At 37.8% G+C, this 21,665-nt stretch overlaps 1 protein-coding gene across 2 annotated transcripts in view; it reads left to right on the plus strand.

Annotated features, from left to right (window-relative positions):
• KIF4A (kinesin family member 4A) overlaps nucleotides 1–21,665 on the plus strand; it is a 124,022-nt gene that overhangs the window by 82,112 nt on the left and 20,245 nt on the right. For both annotated transcript variants that reach the window (XM_045472699.1, XM_045472697.1), the window contains 4 exons: nucleotides 474–557; nucleotides 1,126–1,239; nucleotides 21,233–21,388; nucleotides 21,509–21,609. In XM_045472699.1, coding sequence (XP_045328655.1) covers nucleotides 474–557; nucleotides 1,126–1,239; nucleotides 21,233–21,388; nucleotides 21,509–21,609 — 455 coding nt within the window. The remainder of the gene's footprint in view (nucleotides 1–473; nucleotides 558–1,125; nucleotides 1,240–21,232; nucleotides 21,389–21,508; nucleotides 21,610–21,665) is intronic.

Below are 21,665 nucleotides of genomic sequence, written 5' to 3' on the forward strand. Positions count from 1 at the left end.
TGACTTTTTTTAGATTCCACATATAAGTGAGATCATACAGTATTCATCTTTCTCACGTCTGGTTTATTTCAATTACATAATGACCTTTAGGTTCATCCATGTTGTTGCAAATAGTGAGATTTCCTTTTTGTTTGTGACTGAATAATATTCCATTGTATACATATACCACATTTTCTTTATCCATTCATCTGTCAACACTTAGGTTATTTCCATATCTTGGTTACTATGAATAATGCTGCAATGAATATGAGCATACAAATATATCTTCAAGATACTGATTTCATTTCCTTTGAAATCTCACCCAGTAGTGAGATTGTGCTGGATCGTATGGTAGTTCTATTTTTAATTTTTTGAGGGAAATTAAATCCTGTTTTCCATACTGACTGTTATACTGAAAGACTCTTTAGTTACATTATAAGGTTTTATGTCAGCTAGCTGAATAGCAATTAAAAGTCTGACTTTTTTCTTCTCAGGACCGTAAGAGGCAATATGAACTGCTCAAACTTGAAAGAAACTTCCAGAAACAGTCTAATGTGCTCAGACGTAAAACTGAGGAGGTAAGAAAACCCAATCTGCTAGGTCAGGTGTACTGTCACCTTCAGGTTTAAATGCTGACATAGTAATATCCCTTAAATGAGCCAGTGTCCTGAGAAACCAGGGATATCAATCTTGACCAGCAATTCCTAAGTCTTAATCCCTGTTTATATGTCACAAACTGTGCGCAGATAAAAATCTGAAGAAAATGGTACCATTCGGATAAGGATTTTTCCCCCAATTGGGCTTGCTTCTTTCCAAACGAAATACAGAGTAATTTGTGACATTTCCAGACACTTTCAGTCTGTGGTACTTTGAAATGTGTACCTTGGGTCACACATTACGACTCAGGTCATTATCTCACAGTTTGTTAGTTCAGGCCCTGCATTGGGCTCTGCGCTGTCTGCTTGGGATTCTGTCTCTCCTTCTCTCTCTGCCTCCCCCCTCCCCCGGTTGTGCTTGCTCACTCTCTCTCAAAATAAATAAATATTTTTAAAAGATTTTTTTCATTTTTCTTTACTAATATGCTGGAAATTAAAATGGTTTTTTTTAACCCTCAATTCAACATTACTATGAGCTGTTTTTATTTAGGCAGCTGCTGCCAACAAGCGTCTCAAGGATGCTCTCCAAAAACAACGGGAAGTTGCAGATAAGCGGAAAGAGACTCAGAGCCGTGGAATGGAAGGCACTGCAGCTCGAGTGAAGGTATGGACAGCTTGAACTGTCATTTCTCTTGTCTACATTGGGGATAGGAAAAAATGGAAAATAGCTTCCTTTTTGTTTAGAATTAAACACTTCAAAATATGAAGTTCTTCTACCTGAAAGCCTGATTTCCTAATGATATCTTTGAATATCTTTGAACAAATGTGAAAGACCAAGAGTAGAGAACCCTAGGGCACCTGGGTAGCTCAGTCAGTTAAATATCGGACTTCAGCTCAAGTCATGATCTCACAGTTTGTGAGCTCGAGCCCTGTGTCAGGCTCTGTGCTGACAGCTCAGAGCCTGGAGCCTGCTTCGGATTCTGTGTCTCCTTTCTCTCTATGTCCCTCCCCTGCTCGTGCTCTCTCTCTGTCTCTCAAAAATAAAAGGTAAAAAAAAATTAACAGTAGAGAACCCTTTCCATCACTGCCTCTATTGAAGGTCAGTTAATTTTTTTACATTTTCATTGAGGTATGATTGGCCCACAATAAATTGTATATATTTAAAATGTACAATTTAATAAGCTTTGACACAGATATACACTCATGAAATCCTCACCACAATCAAGGTAATGTCAATGTCCATCATGACAAAAACTTAATTTTCTTCCCCTTTGTAAACCCTTTCTCCTCTCCCTAGTTCACCCCTCTACCTCCCTATCTCCAAGCAACCATTATTAATCTGCTGTCACTATAGACTCGTTTTTTATTTTCTAGAATTTTACAAAAATTGAATCATACAGTATATTTTCTTTTTCTGGGTTTCACTCAGTGTAAGTATTTCAAGGTTCATCCATGTGGCTGTGTGTATCAATACCTCTTTCCTTTTTATTGCTGAATGGCCTCCTGTTGTATGGCTATACCACAATATGTTTATCCATTCACCTGTTGATGGACATTTTGTGTTGTTTCCAGTTTTTCACTATTACAAATAGTGTACTGAACATTTGTGTACCAGTCTTTGTGTGGATATATGTTTTATTTCTTTTGGGGAGATAACCTAGGAGTGGACTGGCTGGTTGTCTCCTATGGTAGGTGTACATTTTAACTTTTAAGCAACTGCCAAATTGTTTTCCAAAGTGGTATAACTTCCTACTAGCAATTTATGAGTGTTCTTGTTGCTGTACATTCTCACCAATATTGAGTATGGTCAGTCTTTTAAACCTTAGGTGGTCTAGTGAAGGAGTAGTGGTACCTCATTGTGGGTTTAGTTTTCATTTCCCTTATGACTAATGATGTTGAGCATCTTTTTATGTGCTTATTTGCCATATGTATGTTTTCTGAAATATATGTTCAGATCATCCCCATTTTTTCACTGGGTTGTCTTTTTTCTCACTTTTCAGTTAAAATTCTTTATATATACTAGATACATCCAACAAAGGACTTTTATGTTTTTTAAAAATTTCCTCCTGGTCTATGACTTGCCTTTCCCTTTTTTTGCCTTTCCCTTTTTTAACAATGTCTTTTGAAGAACAAGCCTTTATAATTTTGATGCCATCCAATTTATTGACATTTTTTTCTTTTATGTTTAATGGGTTTCATGTCCTGTTTAAGAAATCTTTGCCAAACCAGGGGCACCTGGGTGGCTCAGTCAGTTAAGCGTCTGACTTTGGCTCAGGTCATAATCTCATGGTTCGTGAGTTCAAGCCCCACATTGGGCTCTGTGCTGACAGCTCAGAGCCTGGAACCTGCCTCAGATCCTGTGTCTCCCTCTCTCTCTCTCTCTCTCTCCCTCTCCTCTGCTTGTGCTCTCTCTCTCAAAAATAAATAAATATTAAAAACAATTAAAAAAGAGAGAAATCTTTGCCAAACCCAAGGTCACTAAGATTTCCCTCTAAGTTATCTTCTAGAATTTAGTTTTAAGCTTTACATTTAAGTCTATGATTGATTCATTCTGACTTGGCACCTTTGTGAAAATCAATTGTCCATAAGTCATTTTCTAGATTCTACTCCATTGATGTACATGTCTGTCTTTATGCCCGTACCAACATGTTTTGATTATACTAGCTTTATAATAAGTTCTGACATCAGGTAGTATAAGCTCTCCAAAGTTGTTATTCTTTTTCAAAATTGTTTTGGGAAAAGTAGGTTCTGTGCATTTTCATATAAATTTTAGAATAAGCTTGTCATTTTCTACAAAAAAGTCTGCTGGGAGTTTGATTAGGACTGCACAGAATCTATATGTAAATTTGAGGAGAATTTACATCTTACCAATATCAAGTGTTTTATGAACTCAGTGCATCTCTCCATTTATTTAAAACTTTAATTTCTCTCCGTTGTGTTTTAATTTTCAGTATACGAGTGTTGTACATCTTTTGTCAAATATATTCCTTAGTATTTCATATTTTTATGATATTGGAAGTGTTTTTTAATTTCAATTTACAATTGTTTGCATATATTTGTTGGTTCTTATAGCTTTTTAGATTCTTTATAGCTTATAGAGTCTACATAGACAATCATGTCATCTGCAAATGGGAACAGTTTTATTTACTTATCTGCTCTGTACGCCTCTTTTTTTTAACTTGACCTTGTCATATTGTACTTATTAGAACCCCCAGTAAAATACTGAATAGAGTAGGTGAAAAGGGATATCCTTGCTTTGTTCACAATCTTAGGGAAAGATTCACCAGTAAGTGTGATATTAGCTGTAGGTTTTTGTATATGTCCTTTATCAGGTTGAAGAAGTTCCTGTCTATCCCAAGTTTCCTGAAAGTTTTTATCATGAACGTACATTCAAAAATTTTTTCCGAATCCTATTGAGATGATCTTATTGTTTGTTTTTATTCTGTTAGTATGGCAAGTGACATTGATTTTTTTTCAACTTTATTAAGGCATATCTGACATACAGTAAGATTTACCTTTTTTAGTGTACAGTTCCAAGAGTTTTGATGACACATACAATTGTATAACCACCATCACAGTCGAGGTATAGAATAATTCTATTATCCTCCCAAATTTCTCACCCCCTTTGTGGTCAGCTCCTCCCACATCCCTAGCACTTGGCAAACACTGATGTGTATTCTGTTATTATTGTTTTCCTTTTGCATCAGTGTCATATAAATAGAAACATACAGTATGGCTTCTTTCACTTAGCATAACGTGTTTCAGACTCATTTATGTTATTGCTTATATCAGTAGTTTCTGCCTTTTTTTTTCTTTTTTTGGCCAACTTGTATTCCATTGTATGGGTGACCCACAGTTTATCTGTTCACCTATTAAAGGGTATCTTGCGGAATTTTTTCCAGTTTTTGGTGATTATGAATAAAGCTGCTATAAGAACATTTACATACAGGTTTCTGTGTAAACATAGATAAACATTTCACTTGGGTAAATACCTAGGATTGCTATAGGTCATATGTTAAGTGTGTGTTTAACTTTATAAGAAACTTCCAAGTTGTTTATCCAGTTGTTCATTGCTGGTATACAATTAATTTTTGTATATTAACTTCTGTCTTCTGACTTTATTAGTTTAGTAGCTATTTTGTAGGTTCTTTGGGATTTTCTACATGGGCAGTCATGCCATCTGTAAATACAGTTTTATTTCTTCCTTTCTAATTGGTATGTCTTTTATTTCTCTTACTTCCCCTATTACATCAGCTTGGACCTTCAGGATGATGTTGAATAGGAGTGTTGATAGTAGAAACCATTCTATTTTTCCTGATCTTGGGGAAAGGATTCAGTCTTTCACCATTAAGCATGACATTACCTTAAGTTTTTCATAGATACCCTTTATCAGATTGAGGAAGTTCTTATGTATTCTTAGTTTGTTGTAAGTTTTTATTATCAGAGCATATAAATTTTGTCAAGTTATTTTTTTTTATTTATTTTAATTCAAGTTAGTTAACATGCAGTATAGTATTGGTTTCAGGAGTAGAACCCAGTGATTCATCACTTACATATAACACCCAGTGCTTATCTCAACAAGTGCCCTCCTTAATGCCCATCACCATTTAGCCCATCCTACCACCCACCTCCCCTCCAGTAACCCTCAGTTTGTTCTCTGTATTTAAGAGTCTCTTATAGTTTTCCTCCCTCTCTGTTTTTATCTTATTTTTCCTTCCCTTGCCCTATGTTCATCTGTTGTGTTTCTTTTATTCCACATATGAGCAAAATCATATATTTGTCTTTTTTTGCCTGACTTATTTTGCTTAGCCTAATACCCTCTAGTTCCATCCACGTTGTTGCAAATGGCAAGATTTCATTCCTTTTGATCACCAAGTAGTATTCCATTGTATATATATACCATATCTCCTTTATTCATTCATCAGTTGATGGATATTCGGGCTCTTTCCATAATTTGGCTATTATTGATAGTGCTGCTATAAACATTGGGGTGCATGTACCCCTTTGAATCAGCATTTTTGTATCCTTTGTATAAATACCTAGTAGTGTAATTATTGGGTCATAGGGTAGTTCTATTTTTAATTTTTTGAGGAACCTCCATACTATTTTCCAGGGTGGCTGCACCAGTTTGCATTCCAACCAACAGTGAAAAAGCATTCCCCTTTCTCAGCATCCTCACCAACATCTGTTGTTTCCTGAGTTGTGAATTTTAGCCATTCTGACTACTGTGAGGTGGTATCTCATTATGGATTTGATTTATATTTCCCCGATGATGAGTAATGATAAGCATCTTTTCATGTGTCTGTTAGCCATCTGGATGTCTTCTTTAGAATAGTGTCTATTCATGTCTTCTGCCCATTTCTTCACTGGATTCTTTGTATTTTGGGTGTTGAGTTTGATAAGTTCCTTATAGATTTTTGATACTAATCCTTTATCCTATATGTCATTTGCAAATATCTTCTCCCATTCCGTCAGTTTTCTTTTAGTTTTATTGATTGTTTTCTTCACTGTGCAGAAGCTTTTTATCTTAATGAGGTCCCAATAGTTCATTTTTGCTTTTATTTCCCTTGCCTCCAGAGACATGCCTAATAAGAAGTTGCTATGACCAAGATCAAAGAGGTGGCTGTCTGTGTTCTCCTGTAGGATTTTGATGGTTTCCTGTCTCACATTTAGGTCTTTCATCCATTTTGAATTTCTTTTTGTGCATGGTGTAAGAAAGTGATCCAGTTTCATTCTTCCGCATATCACTGTCCAGTTTTCCCAGCACCATTTGCTGAGGAGACTCTTTTTTCCACTGGATGTTCTTTCCAGCTTTGTCAAGGATTAGTTGACCATACATTTGTGGGTCCATTTCTGGATTCTCTGTTATGTTCCATTGATCTATGTGTCTGTTTTTTTGTGCCAGTACCATACTGTCTTGATGATTACAGCTTTGTAATACAACTTAAAGTCTGGAATTGTGATGCCTCCAGCTTTGATTTTCTTTTTTAGCACTACTTTAGCTACTTGGGGTCTTTTCTGGTTTCATACAAATTTTAGGATTGTTTGTTCTAGCTCTGTGAAGAATGCTGGTGTTATTCTTTTTTAATTTTTTTAAGTTTATTTATTTTGAAAGAGAGAGAGAGAGCACGAGTAGGGGAGAGGCAAAGAGAAAGGGAGAGAGAAAGAATCCCAAGCAGGCTCCACACTGTCAGTGCAGAGACCAACACCAGGCTCAAACCCACAAACCATGAGATCATGACCTGAGCCAAATCCAAGAGTTGAACTCTTAACCGACTGAGCCACCCAGGCGCCCCAGTGTTGGTGTTATTTTGATAGGGATTGCGTTGAATGTGTAAATTGCTATGTATATGTATATGTATATGTATATGTATATGTATATGTATAAATACAGTGGAATATTATTCAGCCATAAAAAGAGACTACTTGCAAACAGTAACCAAAAGAGAGATGAAGTAGATATACTATTAACACACAGAATAAACATACACACACACACACACACACACACACACACACACACACACAAAATAGACTTTAAGTCAGAAACTAACAAAGATGCCAAATCCATTCAATGGAGAAAGAACAATCTGTTCAACAAATGGGGCTGGGACAAGTGTATTTCCACAGGCAAAATAATGCATTTGGACCTTTACATCACATCTCATCCAAAATTTACTCTATGTGAATAAAACCTAAAATAAGAGATAAAAGCATAAAACTCTTAGAGGAAAACATGGGAGTAAATCTTTATGACCTTGGACTTGACATTGAATTCTTAGATATAACAAAATCATGAGCAACATGACCTTGGACTTGACATTGAATTCTTAAATATAGCAAAATCATGAGCAACAAAGAAAAATAGATAAATTTGATTTCATCAAAATTTAAAACTTTTGGGGCACCTGGGTGGCTCAGTCAGTTAACCGTCTGTCTCTTGGTTTGGGCTCAGGTCATGATCTCACAGTTTGGGAGTTCAAGCCCCGCATCAAGCTCCGCACTGACAGCATGGAGCCTGCCTGGGATTCTCTCTTTCCTTCTCTGTCTCTGCCTCTCCTTTGCTCTCTCTGTCTCTCAAAATAAATAAACTTAAAAAAAATTTTTTTTTAAAAAACTTTTGTGCATCAAAGGACATTATCAAGAAAGTGAAAGATAGCCTAGAGAATGGGAGAAAATATTTGGGGGCCCCTGGGTGGCTCGATCAGTTAAGTGTCTGATTCTTGGTTTTGGCTCAGGTCTTATCTCAGTTTCATGATTTCAAGACCTGCATCAGGCTCCATGCTGACAGCACGGCACCTGCTTGGGATTCTCTGTCTCCCCCTCTCTGCCCCTCCCCTACTCACGCTGTCTTCCTAAAAATAAATAAATAAACTTTAAAAAAAAGAATGGGAGAAAATATTTGGAAGTCACATATCTGATAAGTGTTAATAACCAGAACATAGAGAACTCCTACAGCTCAGCAACAGAAAGATAAACAACGAGGCAACTGGGTGGCTCATTTGGTTAAATGTCTGACTCTTGATTTTGGCTCAGGTCATGATCTCATGGTTTGTGGGTTCGAGCCCCACATCAGGCTCTGGACTGATGGCATGGAGCCTGCTTGGTTTTCTCTCTCTCCCTCTCTCTCTGCCCTTTCCACTGCTTCCACACACATGCTGTCTTTCTCTTTCAAAAATAAACATTTTTACAAAAGATAAACAACTCAACTTAAAAATGGGTAAAAGACTTGAATAGACGTTTCTCCAAAGAAGATATAGAAATGGCCAATAAACATATGAAAAGATGCTCATTCTTAGTGATTAGAGAAATGAAAATAAAATCTATAATAATATATCCCCTTCACACCTACTAGGATGTGGTTTTTAACAAAAAAAAAAATAAGTAGCAAGTGTTGAAGATATGGAGAAGTTGGAACCCTTGTATATTGCTTGTGGGAATGTAAAGTGGTACCATTGATGTAGAAAAGTTTGCAAGTTCCTCAGAAAGCGAAATATAAGGGGAGCCTGGGTGGCTCATTCAGTTAAGTGTGTGACGTCACCTTAGGTCATGATCTCACAGTTTATGAGCTCTCACAGTTGAGGTTCTATGCTGACAGCCTGGAGCCTGCTTCGGATTCTGTGTCTCCCTCTCTCTCTGTGCCCCTCCCTCACTTGTGCTCATTCTCTCTTTTTCTCCCCCCCCCCCTCAAAAAATAAAATAAACATTAAAAAAAGCTAAACATGGAATTACCACATGACCCAGCAAATCTACCTCTAGGTATATGCCAAAAGAATGAAAACAAGTATTCAAACAAAAACTTGTTCACAAATGTTCATAATAGCACTATTCATAGTAGTCAATGTGTAGAAGCAACCTAAATGCCTCTCAACAGATGAATGAATAAACAATATGTGGTATATATATATATCACATAGACACACATACACCACGAACATTCTGTATTTGGCAATAGGAAGAAATGACATAGTGATTGATACGTGCTACAAAATGAATGAACCTTGAAAACATTATGCTAAGTGAAATAACCCAGCCAAAAAAGGACAAATATTATATTGTTCTACTTATATGAAGTATCTAGAATAGGCAAATTCATACAGACAGTAGATTAGAGGTTACCACGGGCTGAGGGGAGGTCTAATGGGGAGTTGTTTAATGGCTACAGAGTTTTTGTTTGGGGTGATGAAAATAATTTAGAAACAGTGGTGATGGTTATACAACATTTTTAATGTAATGCCACTGTATTGTATACTTACAAGTGTTCAAAATAACAAATTTGATGTTATATATATTTTACCAGAATACAGAAATTCAAAAAAGAAGTAGGCAATCTGCCTCAGAGCCTCTGCTTTTGATCACTGTGGATGATATCCCAGCCCCCTGCAGCTCCAAGTCCCTGACAGCTTCCATATCTGTAAAATATGAATAATAATCCCTGCACTGCCTCTCTCATCCTTGTTGTAAGAATCAATTTAAATAGGGAACAACACAAGGATTTCTAAACTTGCAAAGGACTGACTGAAGTCAGGTGCCATTATTATCTTGGAGGCTTACACATAAACCACCACAATAAGTTGATACTCAGTACTGTGCTATAAAACATATTTGTTTTGCTATATCTTGCAACTCAGAAGCAATTTCAATTACACTATCAGTTTCCAATGATACCACCCCTAGCCCATAAACCTTCACACTTGACCAGACTGGTAGGAATCTCTGGTCTGACTGATTGTGATTATAACTTTTCCAATAACAGTATACTTCTTTCAAGGTATCTTACACATGCCTATCACAAAAGATTAATTCATGTAGGATCTCAGAACAAAGATCAAAGAGGAAGTAAAAAGCAAACAAACAAACAAACAAACAAAAACATTGAAGCTTCCAGCTCTTTCTCAGGGACACTAAGGAGAGTTCCTGGGGAGCCAACAAGGTATGCAGTGCCAGAGAGCATAGTGGGAATCAACAAAATGGCAGTGGTATCCAGCTTTTGAAACAGCTTCCAGACCAAGACCTACCACAGGCACAATCAGCTTCCTGAGAAGGTTCTTCAGCCTTTTCAGATCTGCTAAGCAGAATGTTTTAGAAAGACTTCCCAGAGGGTACCTGGCACATCACCCCACTGTTGGCACCAAAGTAAGAGAGTTCACAGAAAAACACGGTCTTGGACTAAATTCGCTTAGAGAAGAGAAGGCAAAAGACTCCCCACACAGCTAGTAAAGAGCATCCTGAAGTGAAAAGCCAAGGCCAAGACCTTTAAACAAGGCTGTGAGGCCACAACTCAGTAACAGTGTATCTCAGTATTCTGCTTTATACACACTCAAAGTCCAGAACCCCATTTGCCCTTACCTATTCAGAAGAAAATTCTTGAATTCTTTCTGATTTCCATAATATCTAACTTCATTTCTTATTTCCTGTTTTTGGCTACACACTTTTGACTTGTACTGAACTGGCCTTGGCCTCAGCGCCCCTCCCAACTGGGAATTGCTGTCATTTCCTCACTACAAGTACTTTCAGCCATCATCTCAGTAGAACCCATCTGCCAGAATCTATTTTAGCACTGATCCATGTTCTCCAACATCCATGGAAGGGATTAAAAAGAGACAGTGTATTATATGTTATCAAATTTTGTAAATCATAATGTAAGATACCAAAATTTGAAACTCTGTAAGTAATAATAATGGCTACTACTATCTACTGTGTGCTAGGTGTTTACACATAGAGTCTGGAATCCTCACTTCATCCTTAGAGGTTAGGTCCTATTATCATCTCCATTTTTGAGGAAAGAAAAGTGAGGCCATGAGAGGTTAGATGATTTCCCAAGGTGTCACAATTAATAAGTAGCAGAGATTTTTCAACAAATGTTGTGGAGCAATTAGATACCATAGACAAAAACAAACAAACCACTTTAACCTAAACCTTGCACCTTATACAAAAATGAACTCAAAGTAGACCATAGATCTAAATGTAAAACCTAAGGGTGCCTGAATGGCTCAGTTGGTTAAGTGTCCCAACTCTTAATCTCAGCTCAGGTGTTGATTTCAGGGTCGTGAGTTCAAGCCCTGCATTGGGCTCTGTGCTGGGCATGAAGCCTACATACATACATACATACATACATACATGTAAAACCTAAAACTGTGACACTTCTACAAGAAAACATAAGATAAAAATTTCAGTGACATCATAAGCATAATACATAAAGAAAAAGTGAATATATTAGGCTTCACCAAAACTAAGAACTTCTGCTCTGGTAAAGACCCTAGGGAGACAATGTTAAAAAAAGTAAGCGACATGCCTGAGTGGCTCAGTCAGTTAAGCTTCCAACTCTTGACTTCGGCTCAGGTCATAATCTCATAGTTTGTGACCCGCGTTGAGCTCCACATTGGTAGTGTGGAGCCTACTTGGGATTCTCTCTCTCTCTCCCTCTCTCTCTCTCTCTCTTTCTCTCTGTCTCTCTCTGTTTCCCTCTGTCCCTCTGCCACTCATGTGGGCTCTCTCTCTCTCTCATAATAAATAAATAAACTTTAAATAAATAAATAAGTAAATACACCTTAGACTAGAAAAAAATATTTGCAAATTACATATCTGACAAAGGAATCATATCCAGAATTCATAAAGGATTTATTAAACCCAAAAATGAGAAAACAAATAACTCAATTAGATAATGGGCAAAACACCTGAGCAGATACTTGATGAAAGAAAATACGCAGATGGCAAATAAGTACATGAAAAGATATTCAACAGGGGCACCTAGGTGGCTCAGTTGGTTGAGCATCCAACTCTTGATTTCAGCTCAAGTCATGATCCCAGGGTCCTGGGATTGAGCCCCGTGTCAGACTCCATGCTGAGGATGGAGCCTGCTTAAGATGCTCGCTCTCTCTCTCTCTCTCTCTCTCTCTCTCTGTCTCTTTCTCTCTGTCTCCCTCTGACCTTCTCCCCTGCTCACGCTCTCTCTTTCTCTCCCTCTTTCTTTCTAAAATAATAAAAGATATATATTCAACATCATTAGCCATTAAGGAAAAGCAAATTAAGGCCCAGATAAGATACACTACACACCTATTAGCATGGCTACAATAAAATATAGTGACAATACCAAGTGCTGGCAAGGATACTGGGAAAATAGAATTATCATACATTGTTAGTGGGAATATAAAATGGTATAGCCACTCCAGAAAATGGCTAGTCACTTTCTTATAAAATTAGACATGTATATATATGAGCCAACAATCCCATCCCTGGGCATTTACCCTCTAGAAATGAAAACTTGCATTCACATGAAAACCTATATGACAGTGTTTAAAGCAGCTATATTTGTATTCACCAAAAACTACAATCCAAATGTCTCTCAACTGGAGAATGTATAAACAAATTAGTATATCCATACAGTGGAACACTACTCAGAAAAAAAAAAAAAAAGGAATAAACTATTGATACACTTGGGTGGATCATAAGGGCATCATGCTGAGTGAAAAAAGCCAATCTCAAAAGTTCACATACTACAGGATTCCATTTAATGAATATTCTCGAAATGACACAATTTTAGGAATAGAAACAAATCAGTGGTTGCCTGAGGTAAACGAACTTGAAATTGAGACCTTAGGAAAGCCTGCAGACATCTTTGAGGAATATACCAGTAGCTATAGCTGTGTGCAGAAGAAAAAACTCTTTGTTGAGTAATCACATGCTGAACTACTGAAACTTTTACAAGAAACTCTTATGACAGATGCTAACATATTAGCATGTGTGACCAAAATCTTAGAATATCAAGGACTTTCACCAGGAAAATCTTTCAAAACAAGAAGGAAAGATTCCTGAAGGCAGCAGATACTAAATTTTACCCAACTCTGTCACAGTACCTAGCTCATAGCAGGCACTCAGGAAATAGCTGTTTTCAGTAATTTTGAAGTTAAAGAGATCACTAGACTTCTCCCAAACTGCCTTGTCCATAGATATGCTGGATTACTCTATTTGATTTAGGTAAGAAAAGCTAACATTTATGGAGTACTTATTATGTAGTAAGAAGTGTCAAATATTTTTTATATATTAATCATGTAATTCTCAAAACAACCCTATGAGGTATAGGGATGATTATGATCCTCATTTTACAGATGAGAAAAGTGAGTCACAGAGAGACTAAAGGACTTGCTTCCAGGTCCAATCACTAAGAATTGAAGGAGCTACTTGGGGGAATCTACTCCTGAAACCAAGAGCACACTGTATACACTGTGTGTTAGCTAACTTGACAATAAATTATATTTAGAAAAAAAAGAACAGAAGGAGCTACACTGTAATCTGGATCTAGAATTATATTCTCAGAATCATTATATAACCTTATTACATACATTCTACGGTCTCTCTCTGATACACTCTTCAGTCACTAGGCCTTTGATTATGTTTAAGTTCATTAAAGATGCGTGAATATAGGAATGTTGAAAATTTTCTTAGATAAGATATAGGGATCTGTATAGTTATGATTCCTTCAGTCAGCAAGCATTTCCTTAATACCAATTCCAGCACTAGTGCCTTTTATTCTCATGACTTATTCATTCCATAACTGGAAGCCTGTATCTCCCACTGCTCTTCACCCATTTTTGCCTATCCTTCCAACCTCCTTCCCTCTGGCAACTCAGTGGTTCACTCACCAGTTTATGATACAACATCTGAAATCATGGTTCACACTGACAAAAAGGGAAGACTGTACTTGATCCTATCACACGATCAAAGTGTTAAAAGCTGTGGAGTTAGGGGAGAGAAGGGGAAGATGGTGGCAGTGTAGGAGCATCCTAGACACTCCTCATCCCATGAACACAACTAGATAACTATCAAATCATCCTAAATAGACCAGAAATCAACCTTAAGACTGGCAGAACAAGGGGCGCCTGGGTGGCGCAGTCAGTTAAGCGTCCGACTTCAGCCAGGTCACGGTCTCGCGGTCCGTGAGTTCGAGCCCCGCGTCAGGCTCTGGGCTGATGGCTCAGAGCCTGGAGCCTGTTTCCGATTCTGTGTCTCCCTCTCTCTCTGCCCCTCCCCCGTTCATGCTCTGTCTCTCTCTGTCCCAAAAATAAATAAACGTTGAAAAAAAAATTAAAAAAAAAAAAAAAAAGATTGGCAGAACAAACTCCACAACTAAAGGTAGAGAAGAGGCCACATCAAAGAAGGTAGGAAATGCAAAGATGGGACTTGGGAGAAAAAAAGATCATGGCCACTGCAGTGGGGAGGTAGCTGCAGTGTAGAGAAGGGTGAGAGACAGACTACCACACAGAGCAGCTCAACATGGGGGAAATGAATCCCCATAGCAATTGGTTTGTAAAGTGAGAGGGGCCAAATTTTGTGAGTTCTTACAACCAGTGGAGCTTAAAGCCTGGGGTCTTAAAGGTCAATGGACTTAGCTCAGATAGACCCTGAAAGGCATTGTACTGCTCTTGGAGAGAAGGAAGGCTAACAATGCCTGGACATTCAGCATTGAAATGGTGATCTGAAGAGCACCTGAGCACACAGTGGAGCAGGTATTTGCTCATTTCGGTAATTGCTCATTTGCCCAGAAAGGCAGCGTTCATGGAAAGACCTCTCTGGGAATAAAGAAACTGGTAGACACTATTTCCCTCTGCTATCTCTCAGCATAAACACAAAGGCACCTACAGGAACACAGCACTGACACTTACTACCTAACTTGCTTACACGAAGCTCTGCTCACCCATGCTGTGGTGAAACCCCCCTTCTCAGTCTCGCTCACCTCAGTCCAAGTGTGGCAAGCCCCCTCCCCCAGAAGACTGTCCCAAACCCCAGCTCACACTGTGTCTGCCAACCTGGGAGTTTTGCAGAACCTCAGTTCCGGTGTCAGTGGCAATAGGTCCCATTTTACAAGCAGACCAGAGCATACCTAGTAAACAATTGCCAGATTCAGGCCAGAGACCAAACACTGCCCCCAACAAAGAAAGCCTCTGCAGGCAACTGGCCTGAAGGATAAAGCAGCCAGGACACAGATGCAGTGCACACAGAGTACACATTGGAGACACTCCCAAAAGCACCAGGCCCTGTAGAAAGGGGACACTACAAGGAACAGACAACAAAACATCTTCATAACACCATTACCTTCAAGAACAGGAGATATAGCTGACTTTTCTAACACAGAGAAATAGGCACAGAGACTTAGACAAAACGAGAAGACAGATAAATTTGTCCCAAATGACAGAATAGGACAAGGCCATGGCTGGAGATCTAAGCAAAACAGACATAAGTAACTTGCTTGATGGAGTATTTAAAGCAATGATCATGGAGATACTCACTGGACTTTGGAAAAGAGTGGAAGATATCAGAGAGACCCTTAACACAGAGATAAAAATGAACCAATCAGAGATGAAGTGTGCAACAAACAAGATTAGAAACACACCTGATGCAATGAACAGCAGGCTAGAAGAAGCAGAAAAATGAATTAATTACCTAGAAGACAGAGAAATGAAAAGTAATCAAGCTGAACAAAAAAGGGAAAAAAGAATTATGTAAAACAAGAATAGAAGTAGGGAACTCAATGACTCCATCAAACAATAATCTTCATATTATAAGAGTCCCAGAAGAAGACAAAGAAGAGGGGACAGAAGATTTATTTAAAAAATAGCTGAGAGTTGCCTGGGTGGCTCAGTAGGTAAGTGTCCAACGTCGGCTCAGGTCATGATCTCACTGTTGATGAGTTCAAGCCCCGCATCAGGCTCTGTGCTGACAACTCAGAGCCTGGAACCTGCTTCAGATTCTGTGTCTCCATCTCTCTCTGCCCTTCCCCCATTCATGCTGTCTGTCTTTCAAAAAAAATGAATAAACATTAAAAAAAATTTTTTTAAAGAAATAGCTGAAAACTTCCCTAATCTGGGGAAGGAAACAGATATCCAGATCCAGGAGGTATAGAAAACCTCCAACAAAATCAACAAAAGGATATCCATACAAAGACATATTGTAATGAAATTGCCAAATACAGTGATAAAGAAAAAATGTTTAAACCAGCAAGACCAAAGAAGACAGTAACATGCAAGGAAAACCCCATAAGGCTAGCAGCCCATTTTTCAGCAAAAATTTTCCAGGCCTGAAAGAGTGCATGATATATTCAAAATGATGAATGGGGGAAATTTGCAGCCAAGAATACTGTATCTAGCAAAGTTATCATTCAGAATAGGAAAGATAAAGAGTTTTACAGAAGAACAAAAACTAAAGGTGTTCATAACCATTAAACCAGACCAGAAAGAAATATTAAAGGGGACCCTTTGTGTGAAATGGAAAGATCAAAAATGACAGTATCAAGGTAGGAAACACAAACACAGTAAAAGTGAATATTTCTGTAAAAAATCAGTCAAGAAACTCACAAAAAGATGTAGAATATGACATCATATACCCAAAATGTAGGAGGGAGAGGAGTAAAAAATGAGTTCAAACTTAAAGGACCATCACCTTAATATAAAATTCTATAAGTAGATGTTATATACAAACCTCATGGTAACCACAAATCAAAAACCACTAATAAATATGCAAGGAATAAAGAGAAAGAAATCCAAATGTATCACAAAAAAACCCCAGCAAACCATGCAAGAAGAACAAAAAGAAGATCAGAGAAAATGTTCAATAACAACTATAAAACAAGTAATAAAATGGTAATGCATTCATATCTATCAATAATAACTTTCAATGTAAATGGACTAAATGCTCCAATCAAAAGACACAGGGTGGCTGAATGGATAATTTTTAAAAAGACCCATCTATATGCTGCTTAAAAGAGACCTATTTTAGACCTAAAGACACCTACAAATTGAAAGTGAGGTGATGGAGAAACATCTATCTGGCAAAAAGCCAGAAGAACAATACTTAATATAAAACAAAATAGACTTTAAAACAAAGAATGTTGGGGGCACCTGGGTGGCTCAGTTGGTTAAGCGTCCAACTTCGGCTTAGGTCATGATCTCATGGTTCATGGGTTCGAGCCCCACGTCAGGTTCTGTGCTGACAGCTCAGAGCCTGGAGCCTGCTACGGATTCTGTGTCTCCCTCCCTCTCTCCCCCTCCCCTTCTTGTGCTCGCTAGCTCTCTCTCTCAAAAGGTAAATAAACATTAAAAAAATTTAAAAAAAGAATGTTACAAGAGACAAAGAAGGACACTATACAATAATAAAGGGCACAATCCAACAAGACTATATACCAAGTGTAAATATGCACCCAGAACAGGAGCACCCAAATGCATAAAACAGTTAGTAAACGTGAAGGAATAAATCAATAATAACACAAAAATAGTATAGGACTTTAATACCCCACTTAACACCAATGGACAGATATCTAAGTAGAAAATAAACAAGGAAAAATGGCTCTTAATGACACACTGGAACATGTGAATTTAACAGATATATTCAGAATATTCCATCCTAAAACAGCAGAATACAGTCTTTTCAAGTGCACAGAGAAACGTTTTCCAGAATAGATTACATATGAGCCCACAAAACAAGCCTCAACTCAGCAAATTCAAGAAGATGGAAGTCATACCATGAACCTTTTCTGACCAACAATGCTATGAAACTGGAAGTCAACCACATGAAAATATCTGGAAAGACCACAACTACATGGAGGTTAAATAACATGCTACTAAACAATAAATACATCAACCAGGAAATCAAAGAAGAAATTAAAAAGTACATTGAAACAAATAGAAATGAAAACACAATGTCCAAAACCTTTGGAATACAGCAAAAGTGATTCCAAAAGGGAAGCTTATAGCAATATAAGCCTACCTCAACAAGCAAGAAAAATCCAAGGTAAACAACCTAACCTTATACCTAAAGGAGCTAAAAGAACAACAAACAAAACCTAAAACCACCAGAAGGAAGGAATAATAAAGATTGGAGCAAAAATGAATGATATATAGAAAGTAAAACAACAACAACAACAATAGAATAGATCAATGAAACCAGAACCTGGTTCTTTGCAAAAAAAAAAAAATCAATGAAATTGATAAACCTCTCAAATGACTTATCAAGAAAAAGAGAGAAAGGACTAAAATAGAAATCACAAATGAGTGAGGAGAAATAACCAACAACACAGAAATACAAACCATTCTAAGAGCATATTATGAAAAACTACATGGCAACAAATTGGACAACCTAGAAAAAAAATGGATAAATTCCTAGAAGTATATGAACTGCCAAAACTGTACCAGGAAGAAATAGAAAATGTGAACAGACCACTTACCAGCAAAGAAATTGGATCGGGGGGTGCCTGGTGGCTTAGTCAGTTGGGCATCTGACTTTGGTTTAGGTCATGATCTTGCAGTCTGTGAGTTCAAGCTCCATGTCGGACCCTGTGCTGACATCTCAGAGCCTGGAGCCTGCTTCAGATTCTGTCTGTATCTCTCTCTGCCCCTCCCCTGCTCTCACTGTGTGTGTCTCTCTCTCAAAAATAAAATAAAAACATTTAAAGAAATTTTTAAAAATTGGATTGGCAATCAAAAACTCCTGGGGTGGGGGGAGGGGTGGCAGAGGAGAGGGGAAAATGGGTGATGGGCATTGAGGCAGGCGCTTGTTGAGATGAGCTCTGGGTGTTGTATGTAAACAGTAAATGACAGGACTCTACCCCCAAAACCAAGAGCACACTGTATACACTGTATGTTAGCCAACTTGACAATAAATTATATTAAATCAAAAAACAAAACTCCCAACAAACAAAATTCTAGGGCCAGATGGCTTCAGAGGCAAATTCTACCAAACATTTAAAGAAGAGTTAATACCTATTCTTCTCAAACTATTGCAAAAATAGAAAAAGGTAAACTTCCAAATTCATCCTATAAGGCCAACATTACCCTGATAACAAAACCAGACAAAGACATCACAAAGAAAAGAGTAACTAAAGACCAGTATCTCTGATGAACATAGATGCAGAGATCCTCAACAAAATACCAGCAACTAGAATCCAACAATATATTAAGAATCATTCACCAAGATCAAGTGAGATTTATTCCTCGGATGCAAGGGTAGTTCAATATTAACAAATCGATCAACATGATATATCACATCAATAAGAGAAAGAGTAAGAACCATATGATGATTTCAATAGATGTAGGAAAAACATTTGTCCAAGTACAATATCCATTCATTATAAAAACTCTTCAACAAAGTAGGTCTAGAGGGTACATATCTCAACATGATAAAAGCCATATATGAAAAACCCACAGCTAATGTCATCCTAAATGGGGAAAAACCGAGAGCTGTTCCCCAAGGTCAGGAACAAGACAAGGATGTTCACTGTCAACACTTCTATTCAAAATAGTACTGGAGGTCCTAGCCACAGCAGTCAGACAACAAAAAGAAATAAAAGGAATCCAAATCAGTTAGGAAGAAATAAAACTGTCACAATTTGCACATGACATGATACTATATATAGGAACCCTAAAGACTCCACCAAAAAACTGCTAGAACTGATAAACGAATTCACAACAAAACAAAAGAGCAACCTACTGAATGGGAGAAGATATTTGCAAATGATATATCTGATAAGGGATTAATATCAAAAATATATAAAGAACTTCTACAAGTCAACACCAAAAATCCAAACAATCTGATCAAATAATGGACAGAAGACCAGAATAGACATTTTTCCAAAGAAGACATACAGATGGCCAACAGGTACACTAAAAGATGCTCAACATCACACTAATCATCAGAGAAATGCATATGAAAGCCACAACGAGATATCACCTTACACCTGTCAGAATGGCTAAAACCAGAAAGACAAAAAATAACACATGTTTGTGAGGATGTGGAGAAAAAGGAACCCTCGTGCATTGTTGGTGGGAATGTAGATTGGTACAGCCACTGTGGAAAACAGTATGGAGGTTCCTGAAATTAAAAAATAGAAATACCATATGATCCAGTAATTCTGCTACTGGGTATTTACCCAAAGAAAATGAAAACACTGATTTGAAGATATTTGCACCCCATGTTTATGGCAGTGTTATTTACAATAGCCAAGATGTGGAAGCAACCCAAGTGTCCATTGATAGATGAATGGGTAAGGAAGATGTCACACACACACACTGGAATATTACACAGCCATAAAAAGGGTGAGATCTTGCCATTTGCAACAACATGGATGAACCTAATACCTCTAGGGTATTATGCTAAGTGAAATAAGGCAGATCAAGAATGACAATTACCGGGGCGCCTGGGTGGCGCAGTCGGTTAAGCGTCCGACTTCAGCCAGGTCACGATCTCGCAGTCCGTGAGTTCGAGCCCCGCGTCAGGCTCTGGGCTGATGGCTCGGAGCCTGGAGCCTGTTTCCGATTCTGTGTCTCCCTCTCTCTCTGCCCCTCCCCCGTTCGTGCTCTGTCTCTCTCTGTCCCAAAAATAAATAAACGTTGAAAAAAAAAATTAAAAAAAAAAAAAAAGAATGACAATTACCATATGATTTCACTCATATGGAATCTAAAAAAACAAAATAAATAAACAAAAAGCAGATCTATAAAAACAGAAAACAAACTGAAGGTTGCCAGAGGGAAGAGGGATGGAGGGATGGGCAGAATGGGTGAAGGGGAGTGGGAGGTACAGGCTTCCAGTTATGGGATGAAGTCATGGGAATAAAAGGAACAGCATCAATATAGTCAGTGATATTGTAATAGTGTTGTATGGTGACAGATGGTAGCTACACTTGTGGTGAGCATAGCATAACATATAAAGATACTGAATCACTATGTTGTACATAGGAAATGAATGTAAAATTATGTGTCAACTAAAAAAATTTTAAAACAAGAATGGGTATCTTTATTAAAATCAACAGATGATCAAAATATACTTCAATTCTTTATCAGATGATCAAAATATACTTCAATTCCTTATCAGGACTAGTTAAGGACAAAAGTTAAGGAGAAAATGGAGAAGGCAAAGACGATGTATAAAAATACTAGGATATCTAGAGAAAGATTTTCTGCAGAAAGCCTCTTTCTTGTGACCTTCTGGGAGATTTCTGTTTAAGGCTCTTGGAGAGCTATTACAATTTTTGGTGAGTGTGGGCATGAATGGAAATCTCACTTCTACTTATGTGGGCTCTGTTCTGAGTGAAATTTAAGTCTGGAGCTGAATCTAGCCCATGGGCCAGTGATTCCTCATTCCTAACCCAACATCACTAATTTCTCTTCTAGAATTGGCTTGGAAATGAAGTTGAGGTTATGGTCAGTACTGAGGAAGCCAAACGCCATCTAAATGACCTTCTTGAAGATAGGAAGATCCTGGCTCAGGATGTGGCTCAACTCAAAGAAAAAAAGGAATCTGGGGAGAATCCGCCTCCAAAACTCCGGGTAAGTGCCCTTATGGAAATATATGATCAATAATCAGACTGCACTCCCCAGAAACCCTCACAGCTTTGGAGGGTTACTTTCCTTTTAGCACTTCACCCTCATTCCCACTGTTCTTTACAGAGGCGTACATTCTCGCTTGCTGAACTGCGTGGTCAAGTTTCTGAGTCCGAGGATTCCATTACAAAGAAAATTGAAAGCCTAGAGACTGAAATGGAACTCAGGTAATGGGACTGTCTCTAAGGCATTGTAATTTATAAAAATTTATGCCTGGAATCAA

This window comes from Leopardus geoffroyi, chromosome X, assembly GCF_018350155.1.
Source record: "Leopardus geoffroyi isolate Oge1 chromosome X, O.geoffroyi_Oge1_pat1.0, whole genome shotgun sequence".
Taxonomy (NCBI): domain Eukaryota; kingdom Metazoa; phylum Chordata; class Mammalia; order Carnivora; family Felidae; genus Leopardus; species Leopardus geoffroyi.